This window comes from Eumetopias jubatus, unplaced genomic scaffold (assembly GCF_037043125.1).
Source record: "Eumetopias jubatus isolate StellerSeaLion01/CBP00866 unplaced genomic scaffold, mEumJub1_p1.0 scaffold_8, whole genome shotgun sequence".
Lineage (NCBI taxonomy): Eukaryota > Metazoa > Chordata > Mammalia > Carnivora > Otariidae > Eumetopias > Eumetopias jubatus.
In genome coordinates, this window is record NW_028274814.1 from 59,699,617 (window position 1) to 59,723,502 (window position 23,886).

Genomic DNA, 23,886 nt, shown 5'->3' on the forward strand with positions numbered 1-23,886 from the left:
CAAATGAGATTTGGGAAATGTAGATTAGGGATTCTTAGCGTAAGAAATTTGCAAGATTCGGGTGCCTGGGTGGCTCAGTTGGTTAAGCGACTGCCTTCAGCTCAGGTCATGATCCTGGAGTCCCGGGATCGAGTCCCGCATCGGGCTCCCTGCTCGGCAGAGAGTCTGCTTCTCCCTCTGACCCTCCCCCCTCTCATGCTCTCCCTCTCTCATTCTCTCTCTCAAATAAATAAAATCTTAAAAAAAAAGAAATTTGCAAGATTCTGTAACCTTGTTAAATTCACCACAGTTTGATTTTTTTATGCCTTGGTGTTTCTTCTTAATCACTACCAACAAAATTCTCAAAATTAAAAAGGCCCCTTTTATATATTTTCAGGCACAGAAAAAAAAGGGACAATCTGGAAATAACCTGTGTTATTTCATTTAACTCTTCCATCAACCTTACATTTGTTCCATTACAAAAATGGTAAATGGTATAATATGGCATCTATTTAAAGTTTATATTTTTAAAGTGGCTTATTGTTATTAAATTCCATTGTCAGCTTAGGAAACTCATGAGCAATCTTAGGATAAAATCGAAACAGAAAGAGTTCTAGCTGCTCCAGAAGGGAAGAAACTGTTAAAAGGCAGAAGGAAACACAGGAAACCACTTATAATGGGTTCAATTGTGTCTTTCAAAAAGATATGTCCATGGCCTAAACCTGGTATCTGTAAATGTGACCTTATTTGGAAATAGAGTCTTTGCAGATGTAATTAAGGATCTTGAAATGAGATCACCCTGGATTTCAGGTGGGCCTTAAATTTAATAACTGGTGTTCTTAGAAAGGAGAGAGGATCTGACACAGAGACACAGGGGAGAAGACCCTGTGAATATGGAGGCAGAGACTGGAGTTATTCATCATCCTAAGCCAGGAACACTAACGACTACCAGTAGCCACAAGGAGCTAGGTGAGAGGCATGGAACAGATTCTTTCTCAGAGCCTCCAGAGGAACTAACCCTGCTGACATCTTCACTTTGGATTTCTAGCCTCCAAATAGTGAGACAATCAATTTCTAGTTTAAGTGACCCAGTTCATGGTAATTTGTTGCAGCAGCCTTAGAAACCAAATACCACAATTGGTCTAAGCCTGCTCGAAGAGTCAAGGGGTAATCCTAAGTACTATAAAATATCTGCTGTCTGCCTCAAATCCTTCCTGATTTTTAGATACACATATCTGTCTACCAAGCTTCTGTACTTGAACGTCTCATAAGTATCTGAAATGCAGCATATCTAGCATGGAATTCTGTTCTTTCTACATTCCATATCCCTTTCCAGTGGCCCATTCAGTTACCTGGGGGTCACCTAAGAGATCTCTTTACCCCATATATATATAACAGACAACCAAGTTGTGACAGTCATGCTTCCTCCTCAGCTTTCAAATGTGTGTCTTCTTCATTTTCATGGTCCCCACTTTCACTAAAGGCCCCTCATATCTCACCTGGGCCAATGTCTTAACCTCTTAACTGGTTTCCCTATCTTCAGGCTTACACTCCTCAAATCTATTTCCTTTATCTGCTTCCAGGTAAAGCATTTCAAAATATCTCCCTGAAAGGAATATGAATCACATCACTTTACCTGATTAAAAACCCATCGCTCCATACCTTAGTGCTTAAAGGAGCATTGCATAAGATGAGATGTAATATTCTGTGAAAAAATAATTCCATGTTCAAATAAGTGTGGGAAATACTAAATTAATGTGACAAAGGTTTCTCATTGCATAATTCCCAAGATCTTGATAATGTTAGTGTGCACTGAGTCTTCAAAAGATAACAAAAGCATGCAGTTTTTCCCAGATATACTGGAACAAGAAACCCTGTAATGTTCCCCCAAAAATGTCATTCTGGGATAAATTCCAAACATTTTACAATGGCCTAAAAGTCTCTTCATGATATCCATTTTGCTTATCTTTCCCGCGTCACTTCCTGCTAGTCTCTCCAGAGTTCTGTGCTTAAGCTGCATAAGACTATTTCCTATTCCAAGCACTGGTCTGTCTCCTCCCACCCCCACCTCTGTCTTCCAAGCTTTTCTCTTTTACTGAAATACTCTTTCTTTCTAGTGTGTTTGGGACTTTATTCAAATGTCACCTCTTCTATAATGACTTCCCTGATACAGCCCAGGCATGCTCCTTGGCAACATTAGAACTTCTCATCGCTATGCTCCTTTAAAACCTTATATATGCTTTTATTGTCACATTGTCTTCCATTTGTCTTAAGTTTGTCTTTTACACCAGTCTTTGAACTACTTGAGGGCATTTTAAAATTTTCAATCTTTTATTCCTTTGGCGCATGGCAGGGTCTGTTGAAGGAATAAATGCATATTTCTAAGTTGAAAGTATCTACCTTTATAATTCCAAGTTGATTATCTATGTCATCACATCGATGGAAGCCTGTACCGTAATGACACAGATTTATTAAACTCATGGATTTAACAGGTGCTATGAAGGCAATACAAATTCTTATTTACTACATATTTGTTTTACATAGGACTTTTCAGCTAGAAGTAAAAGTAAGGGCACATGTGTTTCAAGTCATTTTCAACAAATACTGATTTTTTTCTATTGTTGAGGTCACTTATCATCATCAAATTTTTGGCACCCTGATATGTAGCCATTTCTTCATCTGTGAAAACTCACAAGAATTAGATTATAAATGTGAAAGCAATTTGTAAATTGTAAAGTTCTATGCAAATGTTAATTGCCAGATGTTGAATAATACCCTCAACTTCTTGACAATCCACTACCTTTCTATGAAACTATTACAGTATTTTTGTTCAACAACCTACCCTCATAGAAGTTTTTCTGATTAAAATTGTAAACTAATGAAACATCAAGGTAATATCCTCCTTCATGCCATTGTATTTTAAATTAGCAAGTTGTAGAAATAAAGTACCAAATTGATGAACTGGAAAATATTTTCCCTCATTCTACTGAATCAATGTGAGTCTACTACATTTGCTCAGTAAAGTTTTACTTTTCATGTGTTAATGCCTCTGAAGAATAATGGGTAAGGATAATACATTCTAGTATCTTCCAAAGACTTAATAGAACAAGACTGGAGGCTATCTAAAGCCTCTGCCCAAGACGTTCATCTGCTCATCCTCCAGACTTCCATCTGCTCACCATCCTGCAAAATCTATGGCATAGGGAAGATATTTAATACTCACTTATCCAGTGAACGAGTGAAAGGCTAGATAAATGACTAAGAAGAGCATCTAGCGCAGCAAGCCTACCAACAGGCAGTAGCTGAAAAGGGAGCATGCCAACCAGAGACCATGAATCCTCTGGCCTCAACCACCCCTGGCTGTGAGTTTGAGCAAGTTACTAGGTCTTCATATAGCTGTTTCCTTGAAATTAAAACAGAGGAAATAAACACAGAGTCACAGAACTGTCTACCCTGTGTCGGGAACTTACTTAGAATCCCTGGGTAAGCACTTAGCCTCCTTAGGCCCCAATTCCTTATCTGTAAAATAACAAGTTTTGACTGGATAATAGGAATATCTGCTCTATCTATTTTAGGGTCTATAATTCTAAATTAGCTTCAGTGAGAAAGAGATTAAAAATGCTTTGAAAATTGTTAAAGGTACTATACCTATGTACAATATAGGTGAAAAAGGCCAATAATAGGAAGATAACATTCAGTCAGAAGCTTCTAAACTTATCCATCATTCTTCTGAACTATTCATACCCTTTAAGGATTCCCTTTCTTTTGGAGCATCCTATCCTTTGCATACCATATCAAAGGCATTCTTACAGAATACAGTGTAATATTGGTCACCCACCTCAAAAACTCACTTTCTATATTTGTAGCTAATAGATATATAGCAAAGAGCCCATGTCATTAACGATAACTTAAGTTATCTTTTAGTTCACAGTTTTCCTTGGTTTATTAATGGCATAACACATTAATTCTTCTTTCAGGGGTGACCTTTACAGCACCATTAATGTGCACAGCTTTTATCCAACTACATTATTACTCATTACAGTTTCAGCTTTCAACATCTGCATTTGCTGAAAAGAGAAAAGTAAATTGTAGTGGCCTCAAATCCTTGGAAACTATGAGGGATGTGTGGATGGGTATGTGGTGAAGGGATTTTTCAGGGGAAAAAAAAAAACTAAGGGAAGTTTTAGTAGTAGAGAAAGTCAGATGATAAATGTCATTAAATACATTTTTGCCTTTCTAAAATATTTTGTCATACTTAATCCCTGGAATGCTGAAGTAAAAAATTCTCATATGATAAAAATGCAAATCTATCCGTTATTTTGTTAAATATTCTAGTTCTGGTGACATTACAAAAGTAGCTCATAGACCAGCACTGTGATATTTATAAGCCTTCATGTCTATTTTGTAAGTGAATCATTCCTGCCAAATAAAATATTCTTTCTTTTACATACTTAGGACATGAAAGCAAGTTTTATCTTGGAGTCCATTTAGGATGTGGAGGGGAGTAACTGAGTTGGGCCATAAAAGAGTGGTGCATAGTGATAAAAAGCGGACATGTACCCCAACCTTTTTCAAACTTCTCAAAACTTAAGTTTTCACAGTGTCTGCTCTTACTGCTGTCCCACTGCCCCAGACTGACTTCCTCTTGGCAAATAATCTGGAATTCTGCTCTGTGGAGACTGAAGCATTTGAAATACATTCCTTCAGCTTTTTTTTTTTTTTGTCCATCCCACAATTTCTCTGTAACTTTATCCCTTTTTTTCCTTTGTTTTGTTCAGTCTCAGAAAAAAGAGGGGCTTTGTTCCTTTCCAAGGTTAATCCTTTCTCATGATCTCTTGTCTTATTCCATCATCATCCATCCTCTCTTTCATATCTTCATCTCTGACTCTTCTTCCCTTTGACTATATACACACACACACACACACATATATATATATAGTCATATATATATGAATGATTGCCCTATTTTAAAACCTGTCTTTACTCAGTCCTTTTAAAATAATCACTTCTCAACACCAAGCTTACAAAAAAGACTGGTCTATAGATCAACTGCATTTTCTCTCCTCATAGTCTTCAAACCATTGCGATTGAAATTCTGTTAAGGCATTCTCCTAAAACTTCTCTGTCAGAGTTTACCTCTCCATGAGCTCCAGCTAAATCATAAGGCTTTTCTTTTTCTTTTCTTTTTTAACTTTTCCGCCAAATGGGACACCATTAAATAACCCCTTCTTTTTTGAAACTTTCATTTTTCCTAGGCCTGCATGACACTGCCCTATCTTCATTCTTATTCTAACATAGTCACTTGTTCTTTATCAGTTTTCCCCCTAAGAAAGTGTGCTGGTTTTAAAATGTGCCCAACAATACTTTGATATTCCCCTTCCCTTGAGTTGGGCTGCACTTGTGATTCTCTTACAATGAAGAGAGTAAAGCAGACTGGACTCTGTGTGACTTTCAAGACTAGGTCATAAAAGGCACTGTGGCTTTCTGTTTGCTTACCCTCTTAGAGCACCCACTCTCGGGAAAGTCAGTTTCCATGCAAGGAGCAATCCTATGGAAAGACTCACAAGGCAAAGAATTGACCCTCTAGCCGACAACCATGTGAGTGAGACATCTTGAACAAGAGCATCTATTCTACATCTAAAATGCTAATAAAGTCCACAGAGGACTATAGCCCTGCCTAACACATTGATTACAATCATAAGGCCTTACACCAGAACTACCCAGCTAAGCTGCTTCCAAATTCTGACCCTTAGAAACCAAGATAATGAATGTTGGTTATTTTAAGCTCCTGAATTTTAGGTTAATTTGCTCTGCAGTAATAGATAACTAATACAGTAGGTAATACCTATGATTCTTTATCCCACTTCTTTTCTTATTATACACACTCTTTTTGCTGAACTTCCTTTTCTTCTAAAGGTGCATATATCTTTTCATTTTCTTTCTTCTAATTCTAGTATAGCTAACATAGAGTGTCATATTAGTTTCAATATGGTGATTTAATAATTCTATACTTAGTTTCAATATAGTGATTTAATAATTCTATACATTACTCTGTGCTCATCATGATAGGTGTACTCTTCATCCCCTTATATCATATATAATTCTACATCTAAAATGCTAGCACCCTTTTACATATCAGACTTACGTTTATAGTTTCCTCCTGAATATCTCTACCAAAATTGCTCCTTGTGTTTCAACGCTTACTACATTTTTATATTTATGTCTTCCAAATCTGCTTCCACTCTGGTCTTCTCTTTCACAGTTAAGGGAGGTATTATCCTTCTTATTTTATGAATTCAAAATCCTAGATTCCTCTGTCTCCAACTTGAACTTCACCAGGTAGTCTCTATTGAGGATAGGTTACATCAAGTCTTCTTTACTAATATCTCTTCAATCTATTCCTTCCTTTGTTTTATCATTGCTTATTTCTATTTCATGTAACTAACTCTTGTCCTACACTAAAACAATGGTTTCCCAGATTCCTATCTCTTCCTGCTGCCAATACTCTTCTTTCTTAAAGTTCTGATCAGATTGCTGTCTGGAGAAAAATTCAAAATTTCTTAGGATAGCATTCAGCCAGATTCCATCTGCTCCTTTCAGTTTTAGCCCTGATCACTTTTCACTACACATTCATTCTATATTCTAGCCAAATCAGTGCATTTCTCAAAAACATGCTATTTTACTCTGGTTTTTTTTCTTAAAGGCTAAAATGCGGAGGAATGTCTCTTTTCCTCAAGACTCCACTCGAATTAGGCTATTGCCAACTTGGCCTTCCTTGATCCTTCCCAAATAGAATCCAACACTCTTCTTTTTGATTACAAGGTTGTATCTGAAATAGCACTTCCCATGGCTGACTAGTACTATAAGAGGGATAACATTTCCCCTAATTAAACCCTGAGCTCCTTGAAGGTTTGTCGGTGCTAGCCTCCTTATAACTCTATGCAAGTGATAAACATATCAATAAATGTAGGTTGAAGTAAGGGTTTACAGTCTAATTTATGTGTTACTGAAGTAAAAATTATTGGAATTTTTAAAAAGTTAGCTTATAGAAGCATTTTCTAGTGTTTACTTTACCAAAATGACAATTATGGAGAAATGAAGCTACGTAATTTTTATAATACTTCGGTGTATTCAAGTAAATCTCAAGCAGTATGGAACTGAACAAACTTCATATCCTGATGGGTGACTGCTGATCTAAGTAGAATGTATTTTATCATTATGTATAGTTTGTACACATCAAAAAACACAAAAATATATTTCAGTGATGGGAAAGGCAAGTCACCTAACAACAACATTCTGGAAACATTGCTCTCTGTGATTAAGTCATTTAGGCCTCTTTTTTATAAACTTAAGAACATTTGTTACATCAACAAACATAACCAGTTCAATTAGCTTTCAGGGGGACATTGTAACTTGGACTTCAGTTATAAATTTCATTTGCATGTTTAAAACACACCTACGAGGTTCATCAGATTGAAACTCTCCTACGGAACTAAAACCATGCACAGGGTATGCGTGATTTGCCATTAAAAGATGATTTCATTCAATTGCCATAAACAGAAAATCAGCAAGAACAAAAGAAACAGAACTTACCTATTGTGCTAACTCTGGCTGAAGGACTAGCTAATGCTGCTGGGACAGAGGCTTTGAGGGGGCCTGCCCCACTGTTTATTCTCAGAGCTGGCATATGGGGAGAGGTGGGTGATGTGGGTGATTTGCCATCAGAGGTCTTGGGTTTAGCTGATAGGTTCAGTGGCTGTGCCACTTCATCCTGCAATGATCATTAGAACATGAGCTGTGATAAGGCAAGGCTGATCAAAAATGCCTAGAAAAACACAGGTATATAGCCTGTCATTTCCCATAAAATTACTCTACCAATCAGTGATCTTAACATTCAACCTGTACATTACAATGTTTGGTTAGCTGTCAACAATGTCACTTTTAACTACATATTATGAAAAACCTTTAGTATAAGTACACGTGCACTCAACTATCCAGAAAGTATATAACTGATGTGATCTGTAAGAAATAGTCTTAAGCTATTCCTTGTACTACTCAGTTCTATTGAGAGACAATTACATAATTCATATAAAATTATGATGTAGGTAGGCTTTTTTCAACCACCGAAGAACAGGGGTTGAATCCCAAGCACCTTTGTACCCTGCTGTTTAGACAGAGTACCTGGAATATCCATGATGGAGGAATTAAATGGTGTGTACCTCTGATCAGAACTCCTCTCCAAATTAAATACAAAAAAAAAGAAGGAAACTTTCTAACTTTCTTAGAAAATAATCTTTTCTCCTAGGTTTCACAGAAACAGTTTTGGAATTGATCTAAAAATGAAAATAAACATAATCGACATACACCAATATGTACTATTTATTTATATGCGACACTGTTCTAAACACTTAGCATTACGTTTTTAAATCTAGATTTGTTTTCCAGATTTTCCTTACAATGTATACCACAATCAATACATTGTGGAATGAAGATCTTTATGTGGTTGATCCAGCACATAGGGTGAATTGTTCATTACTTGAATAGGTCAAGTTTATGTAGTTTACATTCTATTTTATACCTTTCTATATTAGCCCTTGTGTAATTTCATACATAAAATTTGTGTATACAATTATCATTAAAGTTTCTACCACATCCTTTATTAGAATCAGATAATATTAACGTTACCTCACTTTTTTATCACAGAGATATTAATTTCTTTTTGTGCTGTAAAATTAAAATATCATGTCATATGCTAAACCTTATTGTTTATAATATCTACAAGTTTACAAAGTGTTATTGTAGAATAAAAATTTAGTTTCCACTTAGCTACTGTTCTATCTTCATGAGTTAAGAATGTAAAATATCTACCGGTAGTAGCAGGATAACTTAATGAAAGTGGAACAATTTAGATTCAAATGGTGTGATTTGATGGCATGGAAACATATATTAATGTGTACAAAATTTAATATATATAGCTACCAAAAACCATTGAAATCACTTTATAAAAATGGTAAAATAGCATAATATGACATCTATTTAAAGTTTATATTTTTAAAGTGGTTTATTGTTATTAAATTCCATGGTTAGCTGCACTTAGGAAACTTATGAACAGACAAGAAGAAATTACTCTTTAACACTTTTTTTTCTGTTTTCTGTTTCAGAAAAAAAGAACAGCTATCTGAAAATCTATGAGAATTCAAATGGTAATCTAGGATCACATTACATGTGTAGTAAGTTGATAACCATCATACCAAATTTATATGGACTCATGGTCTTAGAAGAAAGGAAGGTAAGCTAATTCCATGACTGGTTCACTATACAATTAAGAAAAGTTTACTTTAGCATTTTAAAAACTGCAGGGGCAAAATTATTCCTAGACCTTTTAGTCTAGAACATTTGGTTGAGCTGGTGAGCCATAATCCTTATACGTGATGTTAATGGTTGACAGAAACCTAGAGGTATTGTGCCCTTTTCCCCCCACACTGCAATACGGATGGGTAGTTCGCAAATGTGATCCTTGGATCAGAACCAACAGCACCTGGGAACTTATTAGAAAAGCAAATTCTCTACTCTAGAAACTTTGGAGGTGGGTTCTAGCAACCCATTTTAATAAGCATTCCCAGATGATTCTGATACAGACTAACATTTGAGAGCCACACCTTATACAATATAAAGGGAGAAAAACTAAAAAAAAAAAAAAAAGATTATTAAGCCTCAAAACCTTTTTAAAAAACTTCCTCAATATAGGGAGATAGCATTAAAAAAAATACATAATGTTGGGGCCCCTGGGTGGCTCAGCTGGTTTAGCATCCGACTCTTGATTTCGGTTTTGGTCATGATCTCATGGATCGTGAGACCTTGCCCCATGTCCCGTTCCACTCAGAATATGCTTCTCTCCTTCTCCCCCTTTTTCTGCCCCTCCCCCTGGCTCGTTCTCCTCCATGAGCTCTCTCTCTCTCAAATAAATAAACCTTAAAAAAATAGCATAATGTTATCTCAATCCTTAAAATTTTAACAAAGCATAACATATGCTAATAATAATAAAGGAAAACATGCTTATGCATAATAAACTAAATGCTACTGACATTCAGTAGGCCACTAAAGATTAGGATCCAGATTTTCTTCTTGTTAATTCAGCCTAAATATCCAGTCAGATAGGAGGTTTACTGACTGTTTTCTATGCAGCCGTAAATATTCTAGACCCTTTTCCCTCTATCAGATGTATCTGCTTACTATTTTCTGTATGAAATTACTGGCTTTTGTCATGACAGCCTGAAAACTTCCTTGGACAGTATTCACAACTCTTGCAAAAGTTTTGAGGGGAGACTTGGAGAAATTAAGGTGGTTGTTTCACTTGACTGTGCAGAAAAAAAGAGAGGAAGGAATATATTCCCAGAGTCGCATGGGAAGAGATTTATGAGCACAGAGGAAATAGAGCGTGAGTGTGTACGTGTAGGGGGAATGATGGTGTTGACGAAGATGATGCAGATGTAGGTGCTGATGGGATATGAAGCATATGAAATGTCATATGCTTAGCTTTAAGCACTAAGAACTATTACATGCACGTACTGAAAAATGACTACCCAAAGCATTTATTAGAGCAAGAGACCCACTGGAACTCTTAATATTCTCCTCCATTCAAGGCAGCACAGATGTCTGAAAGCCAAAAAGTGCAAAGCCCCAAGGACATAATAGAGGTTGACAGTTCCCAAGTTGATAGAAATGTCATTCAAAATTGCCCTTTCGTTCTTTTCATTGTGTGACCAGGCTAATGGTGTATTAATAAGAACCCACATGCTTGATCCTTATAGTGGTAACTATATAAATAATTTTGACCCATTATATGATATTATTTCACAATTTGCTTCTTCTAATAATTTCCTACTGAGCTACTACACCAAATACTTATTATTCATCAAGAATACAAAAATTACAGTAGTTTTCCCATTTTCGATTAATTATTTTTCATTTGACTAGATGAGAAATTTAAAACCCTAACTATAAAATGAAAGTGGGCTATTTATTTATGACCTGCATTGTCATAACTATGAATGTGTGCAATGAATGCCAAGGTAAGGTTTTTTTCCTAAAGGTTTTTCTGCTTTGTTTTTTATTTGCAAGAACTTACTTAGGAGAAATTTGAAAGCTTAGCAAGATTAAACCCTACTCTTACAAATAAAGTATGCATTTTAAAATTGTAAGTAAATAATTTTTATATAAAAAATATAAATAATTTTTAAGGTCAAGAAAGCACTGGAAAAACAGCATTTCTATGAAGTACACCATAAAGAGATAAGGAAAGCAATTTCTTTTTAATTACTTCTCCAATCGTTAAATGATGCTGCGATTTGAAAATTTTGAAAATAGCATATTTCATAATTAGTTAATTTATATACAAAGCGATAGTTAAGAAGAATCTCACATATCTGTTTAATAGTTCCAAAGTTGATATGCTAACCTAATATAAATAAAAGGCAAACATTTAAACTTAAGAAAATGTGGAAGCAAAGGTAAGCGAGTTTTTACCAGAAGGTTATTACTTACATTTATAAAATTCATTATAATATTTCAAATCATTTATTTAATCTTCAATTCTATGAAGTAATTAATAATCTTAGAAGGGAAACCAAAACTCACAAAGTTCTAAAGAAACCCAGGTTGTTGGACTCAACATACAATATTCTTTTTAGTTATATAACAAATTTAATCTTAAATTGAAAAAGACATTGATGCAATGGAATTTCTGAAGTTTAGACTTAACCATATAATTCTTCACATAAAAAAGCCACATAAAGGTCAATACACATGCAATAAAATGAAGGAATACATGCATTCACTACTTATATATTAGCTTAAAACTTAAGGCACAAATGTTGATTTATTTTGGAGATTTTTTTTGTGCTTCTCTGTTCTCTATACGCATAGCATCAAAAAGGTCCTTTGGTAGTGCTAAAGAGCTATTAAATTAGGCTATGTTTTAGAAAAATACCAAGGGTCTGTGTACAGTATGTCAGAAAATACAGTAATTTGTACAATAATGTGTAAGAGAATAATATTTCATACATATAAATGCAATTTTTAGGAACCTATTTATGATTATAACTTCTCCTAATAGAGTCTTGTCTAATCTAAAACAAGTATAATCTAAACAAACATACAGTTTCAGGCATATTCCACTTACTTATAGCTACTACAACTTGTCTAAAAGCAGACATTTCACTTAACAACAATTTGTGGTCATGGTAATAGAAATATTGTGGAGGTGTAATGAATTTGTGTCCTAGCCAATGAAAAGAAATGCCCCACACAGATAAATAATAAATTTGGATGAAGAAAATTATTTGACATAAACGTATAGCCTTAGATGCACTGGAGAAATATAACTGTCATCACAAATGCAGGATTATTCCACATAAACTTAACAAAAACTGTAAAATAACTATATAAATTTAAAATGTATTTTACTTAGATGATTTTCAAATAATAGGTTTATTCTAGGAAATACATGTTAGTCTAACATAATTGTATAATATTCTTAATTTTTAATATGCAAAGACCAAATTGCTCACAGAAATCAAACACAATTTATCAGAGAAAAATCGTTCTCCAGAATCCTGGAGGCTTAGGTCTCTCTCCCCACTCCTTAGTCTTTCTTCTTTTCTTTTTTTTTTTTTTTTTGCTAAGGAATTTTAATAGAGAACTAGAAAACAGGGATACCAGTATCCTAAGGAAATCTACTCCTTTCCCTTTGTCTCCTCGTCCTTCACAACAGAGAATATATCCACATGCAGGTCCTTGAACCACAAGGTGCACCAGCCAGGATGAGCAGATGATTATATCCTCCCAAATAAAAATTCCACCTTTATTTATATCTTTACTCATTCTCATTATCAAAATTTTTCTTTAAATAGTTACCTAAAGTCATTATTGAAAATCAAGTATTTATTTGGTACTTAACAAATTTAAAGCATTCTAATGGCAACCGGTAAGAACATATATATTTATGCAATCATTCATTCATCCATCGATTCATTCATTCATTCTTTATTGAATGAAATTTCAACTATTTATTACTTGGTGTTATATGCTGGGCATTTAGAACAATGCAAATTACCTGACATCTAGGCCTGTGGCTTTGAGGCTTTGCTCTTGGGTGGTACCGTAATAAAGGAGCAAAGAACGTATCTACTTTGTATTTAAGCCTGCAGTGAAGATGTATGTGGCATTGTGTTTTATTTAAACTGAATTATTTGAGGATAGTTTGTCTATGTATTTAAATATATTCTTTCATTTATAAATATGATCTGATTCCTTAATAGCCATACAATGATTGAATTAAAAAATATGGAATTGAATTATTTGAGGATCGTTTGTCTATGTATTTAAATATATTCTTTCATTTATAAATATGATGATTCCTTAATAGCCATACAATGATTGAATTAAAAAATATGGAATTTCAGGCTACTTCCTCTGCACAATTTGAAAACTGTGATTGTCCCCATATTTTATCACAAATACTCATGTGAAGTAAGTAGCAATAGTAGCATAGGGGGAAGAGTAAAGCATTCATGAAACATATTGCAAAATTAATCACCTGGTTGCTATTATCCTCTTTGATGAAATAATCAGATTAAGTAGGGAAGTACACTACAGGTCGGATTGGATAATGTGCATTGTGGCTGCGCCTCTCTTCTCTAGCTTGGCTTTGCATTCATTGTCTATTCCTATTGTTCACTGTGGGAACCCTCTTGAACCTTTTCCGCTCAAATAAGGCATTTCTTTCTACAGTTCAGTAGAGATTGATTAGAGAGAAAAACAAAAACAAAACAATCTTTTTGGAGATCCAAGCGTCCCTGATCTTTCCTTCATGAACTTAGAACAGAAAAGGTTTGCATTTATGCTCAAGTGCCAAAGTAATATAAGAAAAAAAACTAACCGAACATCTTAAATTATTTTCTTAGCCCCTGAAGAATAAGGGATCCTACTCATGCAGCTACTCCAACTCTCTATTTTATTAGTAGGTTCTTGGTGCCTAAAAATCAAGTCTATCATGAACAAATGTTTGCTTTTGGTCTTACAAATTGCAAGATGCCTTGTTAACCAGGCAGACAGAGCTCCAGGAATTCTTTGATAGGTATGCTACTATTAGACCTGATTGCCATTTAAATGCAAGTCTTAAGTTATGTAGCTGAGGGTAATGTATTCTAGCTTCTCACTTAGCTTCCTTGTTTTGCCAGTTTATACTTTTGCTTAATATATACTGCTTCTTTTAAAAGAGGGTGCTAGGAGTGTAGCTGGGGGACGTTTGCTTCATTGAGATAATTTCATATTGTTTTTACATTTAAATTGTTGGCCTTTAATTAACTTACAGGTATTCACATAGTCATCATCATTTAGTTTAACATGCTCCTTGTTCCTTCCCCATTAACATTTTAGTCGAGTATTTCCCTTGTTTTTTGCTTTTGATGATTTAATGCCTCTAAAATGTCAATTACATCCACAAAAACACACATATATATTTGAACACAAATAGAGCAAAGAATAAAGAGAGTGGCTTGTGGAGTATCAATATTTCACATCCATTTTTTTTAATTAAAAAATTGCTTTGAAACACCTAAGCCAAATAATGCCATCCTGTCCACACACAAAGTCCTTCTGTGGTAGCCAGCCTCCAAGATGGCCCCCAATAATTCTTGCCTCCTGGCATTTATGCCCCTGAGTATTCCCCTCCCACAAGATATAGGACTGACCTATATAATCAATAGGCTACTGCAGAAAGGACAATTTGACTCCCGGTGCATTGTAGCTTCTACCTTCCTCTTTCTTGGATCAGTTGCTCCGGGGTATGGTTTCTCAATCTCAGCACTATTGACATTTTGGCTGAATAATTCTTTGTTGTGAATGACTGTCCCGTGCCCTGTAGGATGTCTAGCTGTATCCCCCACCTCTACCACTAGATGCTTGTAGCATTCCGGCTCTGGCTGCAGCAAGCAAAACTGTCTCCAGACGCTGCCAAATGTTTCCTGGGGGACAAAATCATCCCCAGGGGGGAGCCACCTGCCATGTCACAAGGACACTCAAATGGCCCATAGAGAGGTCCACCTGGCAGGGCCCCGCGCGCAGCCTCTCGCCAACCACCAAGACGTGACTTGTTAGGCATGTGCGTGAGCCACTTTGGAAGTGGATGTACCAGCACCTGTCAAGCTTTCATGAGACTCTTGGCCAGGTCCATCCCGGTAAGCTGCTCCCAGATTCCTGACCTGCGGAAATTGTGTGGGATAAGCGTTCACTGTTTAACGCCACTAAATTGTGTAGTATTTTGTTAGGCAGTGATAGCTAATCCATCCTCCTCTGGAAGAAATATAGCCAACACTTTTTAAGTTCTTCCATGATTCCAAAGCATTTTTCACTGTGACTTCATTTTGACACCTGGAAAAATACTTGTTTCTCATTCTTCAGTCATAATACATGAATGCATTTCATGAATCTCCCTCAGCTTTACTTATTTACTTCGCAGAGCTAGATGTCATTCCTTTTTCTTTCTGTCTCTTTTAATATTTCCTCTCCCTTCTCTTTCACATTTCTAACTTAGCTTTTGAAACTTTCTTTAATTTTAGATTAACTATCTAACCTCTTCTTTTTATTTTCATAATGTGCTAAAAATATACTGTATGAATACAGTTTCTATATATTTACTTAGAAGAATGTCCTGTGAGAAGACCTTTAGCTCACAACACCAAATGAAAACCCACTCACAGAAATTCTGCAGAGTAAATTTTTCAAATGCAGAGCATTTGAAAAGAGGAAGAACAGAAGGAATACGAGTGTCAAGAATAATATTTGATGAGAACAGTTATAACATGAGCCAGTATAAAATGTATGGTGTTTCAGATTCAACTTTGTTTAACCTCTGGTCCCTAGACAACTTCAAATTCCTAATAATAATGGTTATTTTGTCCTCTGGTGTTCATTACATCTGGATGATTGCTATTATCTTTTAAAATGATTAATAGTTCTTCTACCAAGAGGCTAAAAGAAAGCATAAAGTAGTACGATTTGATGTTAATAATCATACCAGTTCTTCTTATTAGCCTCTAAATGTAAACTTCCAAAAGCTTTTAAAAATACTTTAGAGAAATTAAAGACTTGGTCACTCCATTTACAGAGGAACATAATGTTTTCTTGGCACTACCTGATCAGTCCTTAAACACATAAACTAAAAACCATTTGTCATTGTTACTTTCTTGTTGGTTTCCCTTGAAGATATGTGAAAAAGAATCAAGACTACAAAATTATCAAATGATGGAATGGATTCACAAAAAAACAAAATAAAGCAGGGGCTCTCGGAGCAATACAGCTTTGCAAAATAAACTCTATGAAAATAGAAGCCACGCTGATCAGATCCCACTACATTTTGGGGGCAGCACCTCCATCTGGACCTGAACGTACAAAACGAGCACCACAACCACTCTGCCTGAATCTACAAAAGGAATTAGTATCAAAAGAACAGCAGAACAATATAAACAACACCAATATAAATGAGTATAAACCCTCTGTTTCCCCCCATCCCACTTGGAGACCTATTATTGACGGGGGGGAAAATGATTGAAAAAATGAGTGGATCTTGAAGGAAAACAAACAAAATTAAATACTTTGGAAGATCCTTAGAGGGCTAAAAACACTTCTTTTCAAAAATATCTGTGGTTCTTTAGGGATTTAAGTTTTTATAGATCCTAAGAAAAGTTTGACCTGGTTATAAGCAGATAAACCATCTTTAGATAGTCATCCTGGGAGAAAAGGGAAAAGAAAGGGCAGGCATAATCATGCATATGTCACTTAATAGTAACTCTCATTTAATTAAATAAAAACCTCATTTCCAATGCCTACATATATGCATGTACAGGTTCCAAAGGGCACAAATCCTCCATAGTCTGGTGGACCCACTATTACTACTTAATGATTAATGACAGTTGTGACAGATAATCAGTGCATTGTGTCTATTTGGGAGACTTGAGTAAGGGCCAAATTGTCTAAGGCATAGAACCTCGGGGAAGGATGGACGTGTGTGTGTGTGAGTGCATGTGTGCGTGCATGCGTGTGTGTAATGGATCTGAAGGTGAATGAGACACAAAGAAAGAAAGTTAGGGAAGACTAAGGCAGCACCCTATTACTGACTGACAAACCACTGTATTTCATTTTATTGCATTAGTTGTTTTCTTGAAATGTTGATTGCAAAATTATCAGAGTTTAAATAGTTTAAGAAGGCTTTATTCTTTAAAGGGATGTTTATGGATGATCTGAGCACTCATCCTTTACAGTAACAACTTTCTTGAGGGCAGGCATTAGTATATTAATTGTTTTTATCACCCATATATGGCCTTGAATAGAAAAAAATACTAAATATTAACTACTAAATCTTAATTACATGGATAGTTAGAATTAATCAATGACAAACTCTTTTTTTTTTAAAGATTTTATTTATTTATTTATGAGAGACAGGGAGAGAGAGAGAGACAGGTAGAGGCCGAGGGAGAAGCAGACTCCCTGCTGAGCAGGGAGCTGGATGCGGGACTTGATTCCAGGACTCCGGGATCATGACCTGACCGAAAGCAGACGCTTAACCGTCTGAGCCACCCAGGCGCCCAATGACAAACTCTTGATAAATTTTTTTCTTCTGTTGGTTTTTCATAAAGTGTTTTAAAATTTTCTCATAAAGTGTTTTAACTGTCAGTTTGGCTAGTCAATGATAGGAACACATGCACTACCGTAAGATTTAAATCTCTTCAGATGAATTCTTCTCACTGCTTGAATTTCATAGTTCTTAAATCTCTTCAGATGAGTTCTTAAATCTCTTCAGATGAATTCTTCTCACTGCTTGAATTTCATAGTTCTTCCCAGTCTCCAGAGTTTGCTCCCTTTCTTCTTGCTTTCCCCTAGAGTTGAAGGTTTGACATCCCTGGGATGCACTGTTTTCTAGTTAGAGATGTCTGCTAACAGAGCCATTATCAGGGACTCCTGAGCGACCGGCTGCCTATTAATTTAACTTGAAATTTTACTAGGTCGCTGCATCTAAGCTACAACTCTTTCCACTCCATTCATTGCAGACAGAGAAAGAGGGGCAGTCACTGAAGACAAAGGGTAAAGTCCAAAGATAAGCAAAGACAAAATTTAAATGCAAAACTCACTTCTCTCACTCCCACTTGCTTTAACCCAGACTTGATTCTCACCCTTCAGATTAAGGGCAGTATTGGTGATTTTCCTTTCTGTATAGAATTAGAAGACTTGTCCTTTGCCCTGGTCTCACTTTTTTTTTTTTCTCATGTGGTAGGGTTATTCTTTAATTTGTTCCAAAAGTATCTTTTAGGCGTTATTCCCAACTGTGCGAGTCATGGGAAAGAAGGCATTTATATTCCAGTTGGTGAAGCAATATACAGATACTGAATGATAAAACAGCTTAAGGCTGTGGAAGTTGCTATGAAGTTTTAATACTTAAAGAAATATCATTGGGATTAATCTAAAAGAGTGTCATGAAGGAAGTTCTTTTGAAAATAAAATTGTATTTCATTTAGTCTGGATGATTTAGACCAAGAGTCTAAATGATTTACTAGTCTAGAATGGGATTTGGATTTTAAATCTTAGATGCTTAATTCAAATGCAATTTTTTAAACTTTTTATAAGGTTTTAATTCCCGTATCCTTGGATCCTGACACCACCTTTTCTGAAAACACAAAAAGGTATCAAGGGCATGAGTTCTTGGAATATTAGGTCCTATAAAATTTGCTATTTGGGATTAGAGGATTTTTACTAGAAATAAAGATCGTTTTTCCCTTCCCCAAAATATTAATCAAACACAATTATTTTCCAATTATGATCAACTTAGTGTTTTTCCTTTCTCCTTCTCTCATAGATAACCTAATAGAGAAGGAATAAAAGAAAAGACATAGTATACGTCTCATTGAACAAGGAGTTATACAACTTTTACCTTGGAACTTCTATTTACTCCAAAAGAAAGGCTGATTTTGTCATGAAGAGACCTAGCTTCCCAAGAAGAAATAAATGCTTACAGTCCTATATACTCTTTGTTACATTAATATTTGGGAGGTGTCAGTTAAATATTACAAAACATATAAACGTACATCAAATAAGTTTAGTAAACTAAATATTAATACATTTGTAAAATAATTTGAATAGTTTTATATCTGTTCATCTTAATGCTGATTTTTTGATAGTGTTCACTTTACTTCCTGACATCTAAAAAACTTTACTAGTTACAAAAGCATCCTTATACATTTGTCTTATTTTAGTATTATAGAAAGAGTGTAAGATATCATGAAACTCACTTCACAGATAAGGAAACTGACATTAGAGATATTTAAGAATTTGTCAATGGTCATAACTTTAGTAAGCTTGGGACTTGAACTCAAGTCACTGGGTTCACCCAAGCCTAAGCAACTTTCCAGAGCTGCCCCTCTACCGTCTAAATGTCAACAAGGTGAAGGATTGTTAAGCAATAATTTCTCTGAAAAATCAGACTAACTGAAATCTTGTAATTTCTTCTTCATTCTCAAGAAACTGTTATACCCCATTATGACAGGGACAACGCAGAGCTCAATTTGGGTAATATTAGTCTGAACCCTTGCAAAATGTTTATAATACCAAATCATGAAATATTTTACCAAAGCAGCTACAAGGAAATTCCAGATGTATTCATATACCTAAAGTATATCATAAAAGAGTAAATATTTGAAGTAAATGTATAAGCATCCTCAACACTATTATTTGATACCTATTTTGTTTCAATATAAAACACACGTCTATTTACATACATCTAAATGGTGTCCAGTCATTTAGGAAGGAACTAATATTGCAAGAAATGAAGAAGAGGATAGAAAAGGCCTTTAGCCCACCTACTGGCTTGACCAAAGGCTATGAATCTATCCCAGGTTTATTTCAAATGCGTTGTGTCAAAGGTTACCCATTTTATAGTGATTTATAGCCGATGTCTGCAAATCTGCTTTTATTTTAATGACAACCTCAGTAGAGTCATTAAGGCATTCTTTGTCTTCATGGCAGTGACCAGGAGGGAGCTACTGTCTTTAAAGAATTTTAAGGGGTGATAACTATTTATATAGAATGTCAGTTAAGGCCAGTTTTTATGTTGTGCTCTAAAGGCAAAATATTTTTTTCCTCAATGTATTGAGATGCTTAGCTTGATTATATATTCTGCCTATCTCTGTTATAATATTAAATTCAAGGTATAGGCCAAAGAAAATTTAATAAAGATGAAAAGGCTTAGAATTGAGCATCAGGTAAGAGTCTGATTTTAATGATAATGATCTCAAATTTGTATTAAAGCTCTCACAGCATAATGATTCTTAAGTGTCTGTATTGAGTTAAGCATGTCATGAAGCATGAAGAATTGCAAGATTGATTTATCAGATATTCATTTAAGAAATAGGCAATTAAAATAATTAATGTGTAGTGAAACTCAGCTGTAATGCCTCATGTTTAATTTTTCTCAACCCATAACATTAAAAGAATAATACATTTCACAGTCTGGATGGCATAAAAGATTTTATATAGCAATTGTTATGATATCATAACATAAGAGTTTTGATCATATCTTCTAGACAGAACTAAGGAGAAAGAATAAGTGCATTTTTTTAGATTTGACCTTATTTTAAATGTTGCTTTGGGTCATGAGATTGCCAAATAAAATGAATGAATATTCTTGATTCTTGTCGTAAGGGATGAAATACATATATATATACACATAGATATGTTTATATAGAGAGAATATAAACTAATATATGAACATGTATAGGTGGAATATTTCTCTGCCATATTTAAGCTAGTTTGGCATAAAAGAGGAAAAGAAAATGCTAAACTTAAAAAAGAGAGAAAAACAAAATAATCTTCCTGCCTAAAACTTCATTTGAACTGTCAATTAAACAATATAACGAAACTAGCCAATATTAGTATAAGCCTGTGCCTTTCATTTTAGCATCCACTTAATTCTTCAGCATCTGTAAGGGAGGCCAATCACTTGAAGATGTATTCCTACTAAACAAACCCATGATGCTAATATATAGACTGGAATGCCAATTAATTAATTTATACCTAGCCAGAATATTGTTGAGGTTTTTAAGGTAAACTTTTCCTAATTTGAAGATACCTGAAAAAGCAATGAGAATCAGGGCAGAAAGAAGTATATAGTGAGTGCTTCATTCAGACCATAGTAAGGACTAGTAAATTATGCATGCTTCAACTACAGATCATATCTCTCCAATGATCAGAATGTCCCCATTTCCTATATGCAGTGTTTCCCAACTACACTGATGGGATAAACAATGACAAATTTTACTTTTAGGTTCCATAATCTTCCTGTGTATACAGTCTTTCTACATAGTACAATGGCATTGATTGTTTCATTTCTCATAGGTACGATCCTATTCTGCTCATGCTGCGTTGAGATTATCCTCCAATGATTCAAGCCATGACCTCTGATACTTCCACCTAAGGGGCCCCAAACTCAAGTCACATGTTTGAACACAACATCTTGGTTTACTTCCACAGACGTTTTGCTTATTTGTTTGTTTATTCTTTTTTTTTTTAAAGATTTTATTTATTTGACAGAGAGAGAGCAGGAGAGCACAGGCAGGGGGTGCGGCAGAGGGAGAGGGAGAAGCAGACTCCCCGCTGAGCCAGAAGCCTGACGCGGGGCTCGATCCCAGGATCCCGAGATCATGACCTGAGCAGAAGGCAGACTGACTGAGCCACCCAGGCGCCCCTGTTCGTTGATTCTTTTAACAGAACTAGAGCAATGGTTGCATGTCAATTAGTATACTTGGTGCTAAGAATGAGTAAGAGATAGTCCCTATGCTGAAGAGACTCAGAATCACACAGGGAAGACAACGGCAGTCAAGTGTTAATAAGGGCTCTGGGACACAAAACAAGGAGTCTGCATCCATGCGGAAGAGTCTCATATGATGGACTAGCCAATGCTACGTAGAGGCGGTAGCTGAGATAGATCTTACGAGGAGGTGCAAGGCAAGAGGGAAAAGTGGAATGAAGAGGGTAAAAGGACCCTGGAGAGCTGGAGTGGCACAAACATAGGCAAAAAGTGGTGGAACAACATGACACACAAGGAAGTGACTCCACGTGGAGCGCACAACTGCTGGGACTGGGAGAAAGGCAGAAGTAACAAATCAGGCTCGTGAGGTGAGCGGGGCCGGATCACAAAATGCCAAGGAGGTTACACTTCATCCTTGGGACACTTTTCCTTACATTTGTGTTCTTCTTAACTATGTTCCCAGTGTTCTAGGTGTGAATTACACATCACCTTATTTCTCAAAAATTCACATGAAACCCAACACTCTTGTTCTTTCACTCCTACGTGCCTCTGTATAGGCTGTTTCCTTCAAAACCCTTCTAAGTGGCACATCTTCTGGAAGACATGCCTCATTCCCCTATTTCTCCCCAGGTTGTGATGGAAACTTTCCCCTTACCTCCAGATTATTCTTTGCCCAGTACTTAGCCCACAGTATTTTAATTGTTAAGTTTGTTCATCTTCCTCATTACATTGTATGGGGTGTTAATTATTGTTCTTTTTTGGTTCTACCATACTGTCCAGCATATCATAGGTGCTCAAAAAGTTTACTGAATAAACCTCAGTAAAAAGCGACTCCAGAAACCTCATCTATGAATAACATAGTCATTATGCAGTTTAAAAAAATTATATAAACCAGTGAAGAAACATATAGCTTTGTTTCAAGCAAACTGTAGTCTATTGCTTGGAAAATGTCTTTTTCCAAAGGAAGATATTCTCATTCCTCTTTTTCCAGTAATAAGATATCTCATGTAAACTAAGTCATATTTTATTAACCATGTGTAGTAAGTGCATCTTGTTTTTTAAAATAGGATTCAAGTACATTTTGAAAATATCTCCTAAAACCTTTCTTAAATACTTCTTTTTATCTCATTAAATTTCTGGTATTTTATATATGCCACGAATTCTAGAAAATAATATGGTTACACCAAAAGGCCCAAGAGTTCACTTGACAATAGCTAAAAGACATATTTCTGAATTAAAAAAAAAAAATCCTTACACAGACACATTCTCTTAGATCCTGTGGTATTAATAATTTAACTGCAAAAATAGACACATAGTGAAAACTACAACACAGTGATAACTATGGTTCAAATTCATATTATTAAGATCGAGTTGTGTAATATAAACATGTAATCTAGTAAACATTTATTGAGCGGATAGTATGGGCCAGCCACTTAAAATTCAGTGGGTGAAGGAAGTGTATCTAGTATGATCAATCTCATGAAATTGATTTTTCTCCAATTATTTTATTGCAAGTCCATAAATTATAGTCCCATATGTAACAGACCAGAATTCTAGTTCAGGGCAACTCTAAGAAAGCTAATTGAAAAAATCCAAACAAAACCAAACATTACCCAGCGGTTCTCTTAAAACTGGATCAGAATTATCATTTTTTTAGATAAATGACAGCACTATTTACATGAAAACTGGCACTAAAAATTCCATCAGCTGACCCAAAATTCTTGTCTTGCCCTGTATTTATATAGGATTGACCTGCATATTGAGCTCCTGCTGACTTGAAATGAAACTTTGATCCTCAAAAGAGTTACATGGAGAAGTATAGAAAACACAAATCTGTACTTATTTAAGGACATTCCTATTGCTGTCATAATGCTTTTATACATACTTCACAACAGAATATTTTTCTTATGCTATTTTAAGTGCTACTGGAAATACCACAAGAGAAAAATTTTTGCAGTATTTCATCCTTTCTATTTTTGGGTTCAATTTCTTTTTCTCCTATTTATGAAATATCTACACTGCCAAAAGTCATCAAAATTGTACAACAAACC

General features: G+C 35.3%; 1 protein-coding gene across 1 annotated transcript in view; it reads right to left on the reverse strand.

The window, feature by feature from the left end:
- SOX5 (SRY-box transcription factor 5) overlaps positions 1 to 23,886 on the reverse strand; it is a 1,012,050-nt gene that overhangs the window by 32,120 nt on the left and 956,044 nt on the right. Inside the window, exon 14 of the mRNA XM_088025573.1 lies at positions 7,573 to 7,750. Coding sequence (XP_087881699.1) covers positions 7,573 to 7,750 — 178 coding nt within the window. The remainder of the gene's footprint in view (positions 1 to 7,572; positions 7,751 to 23,886) is intronic.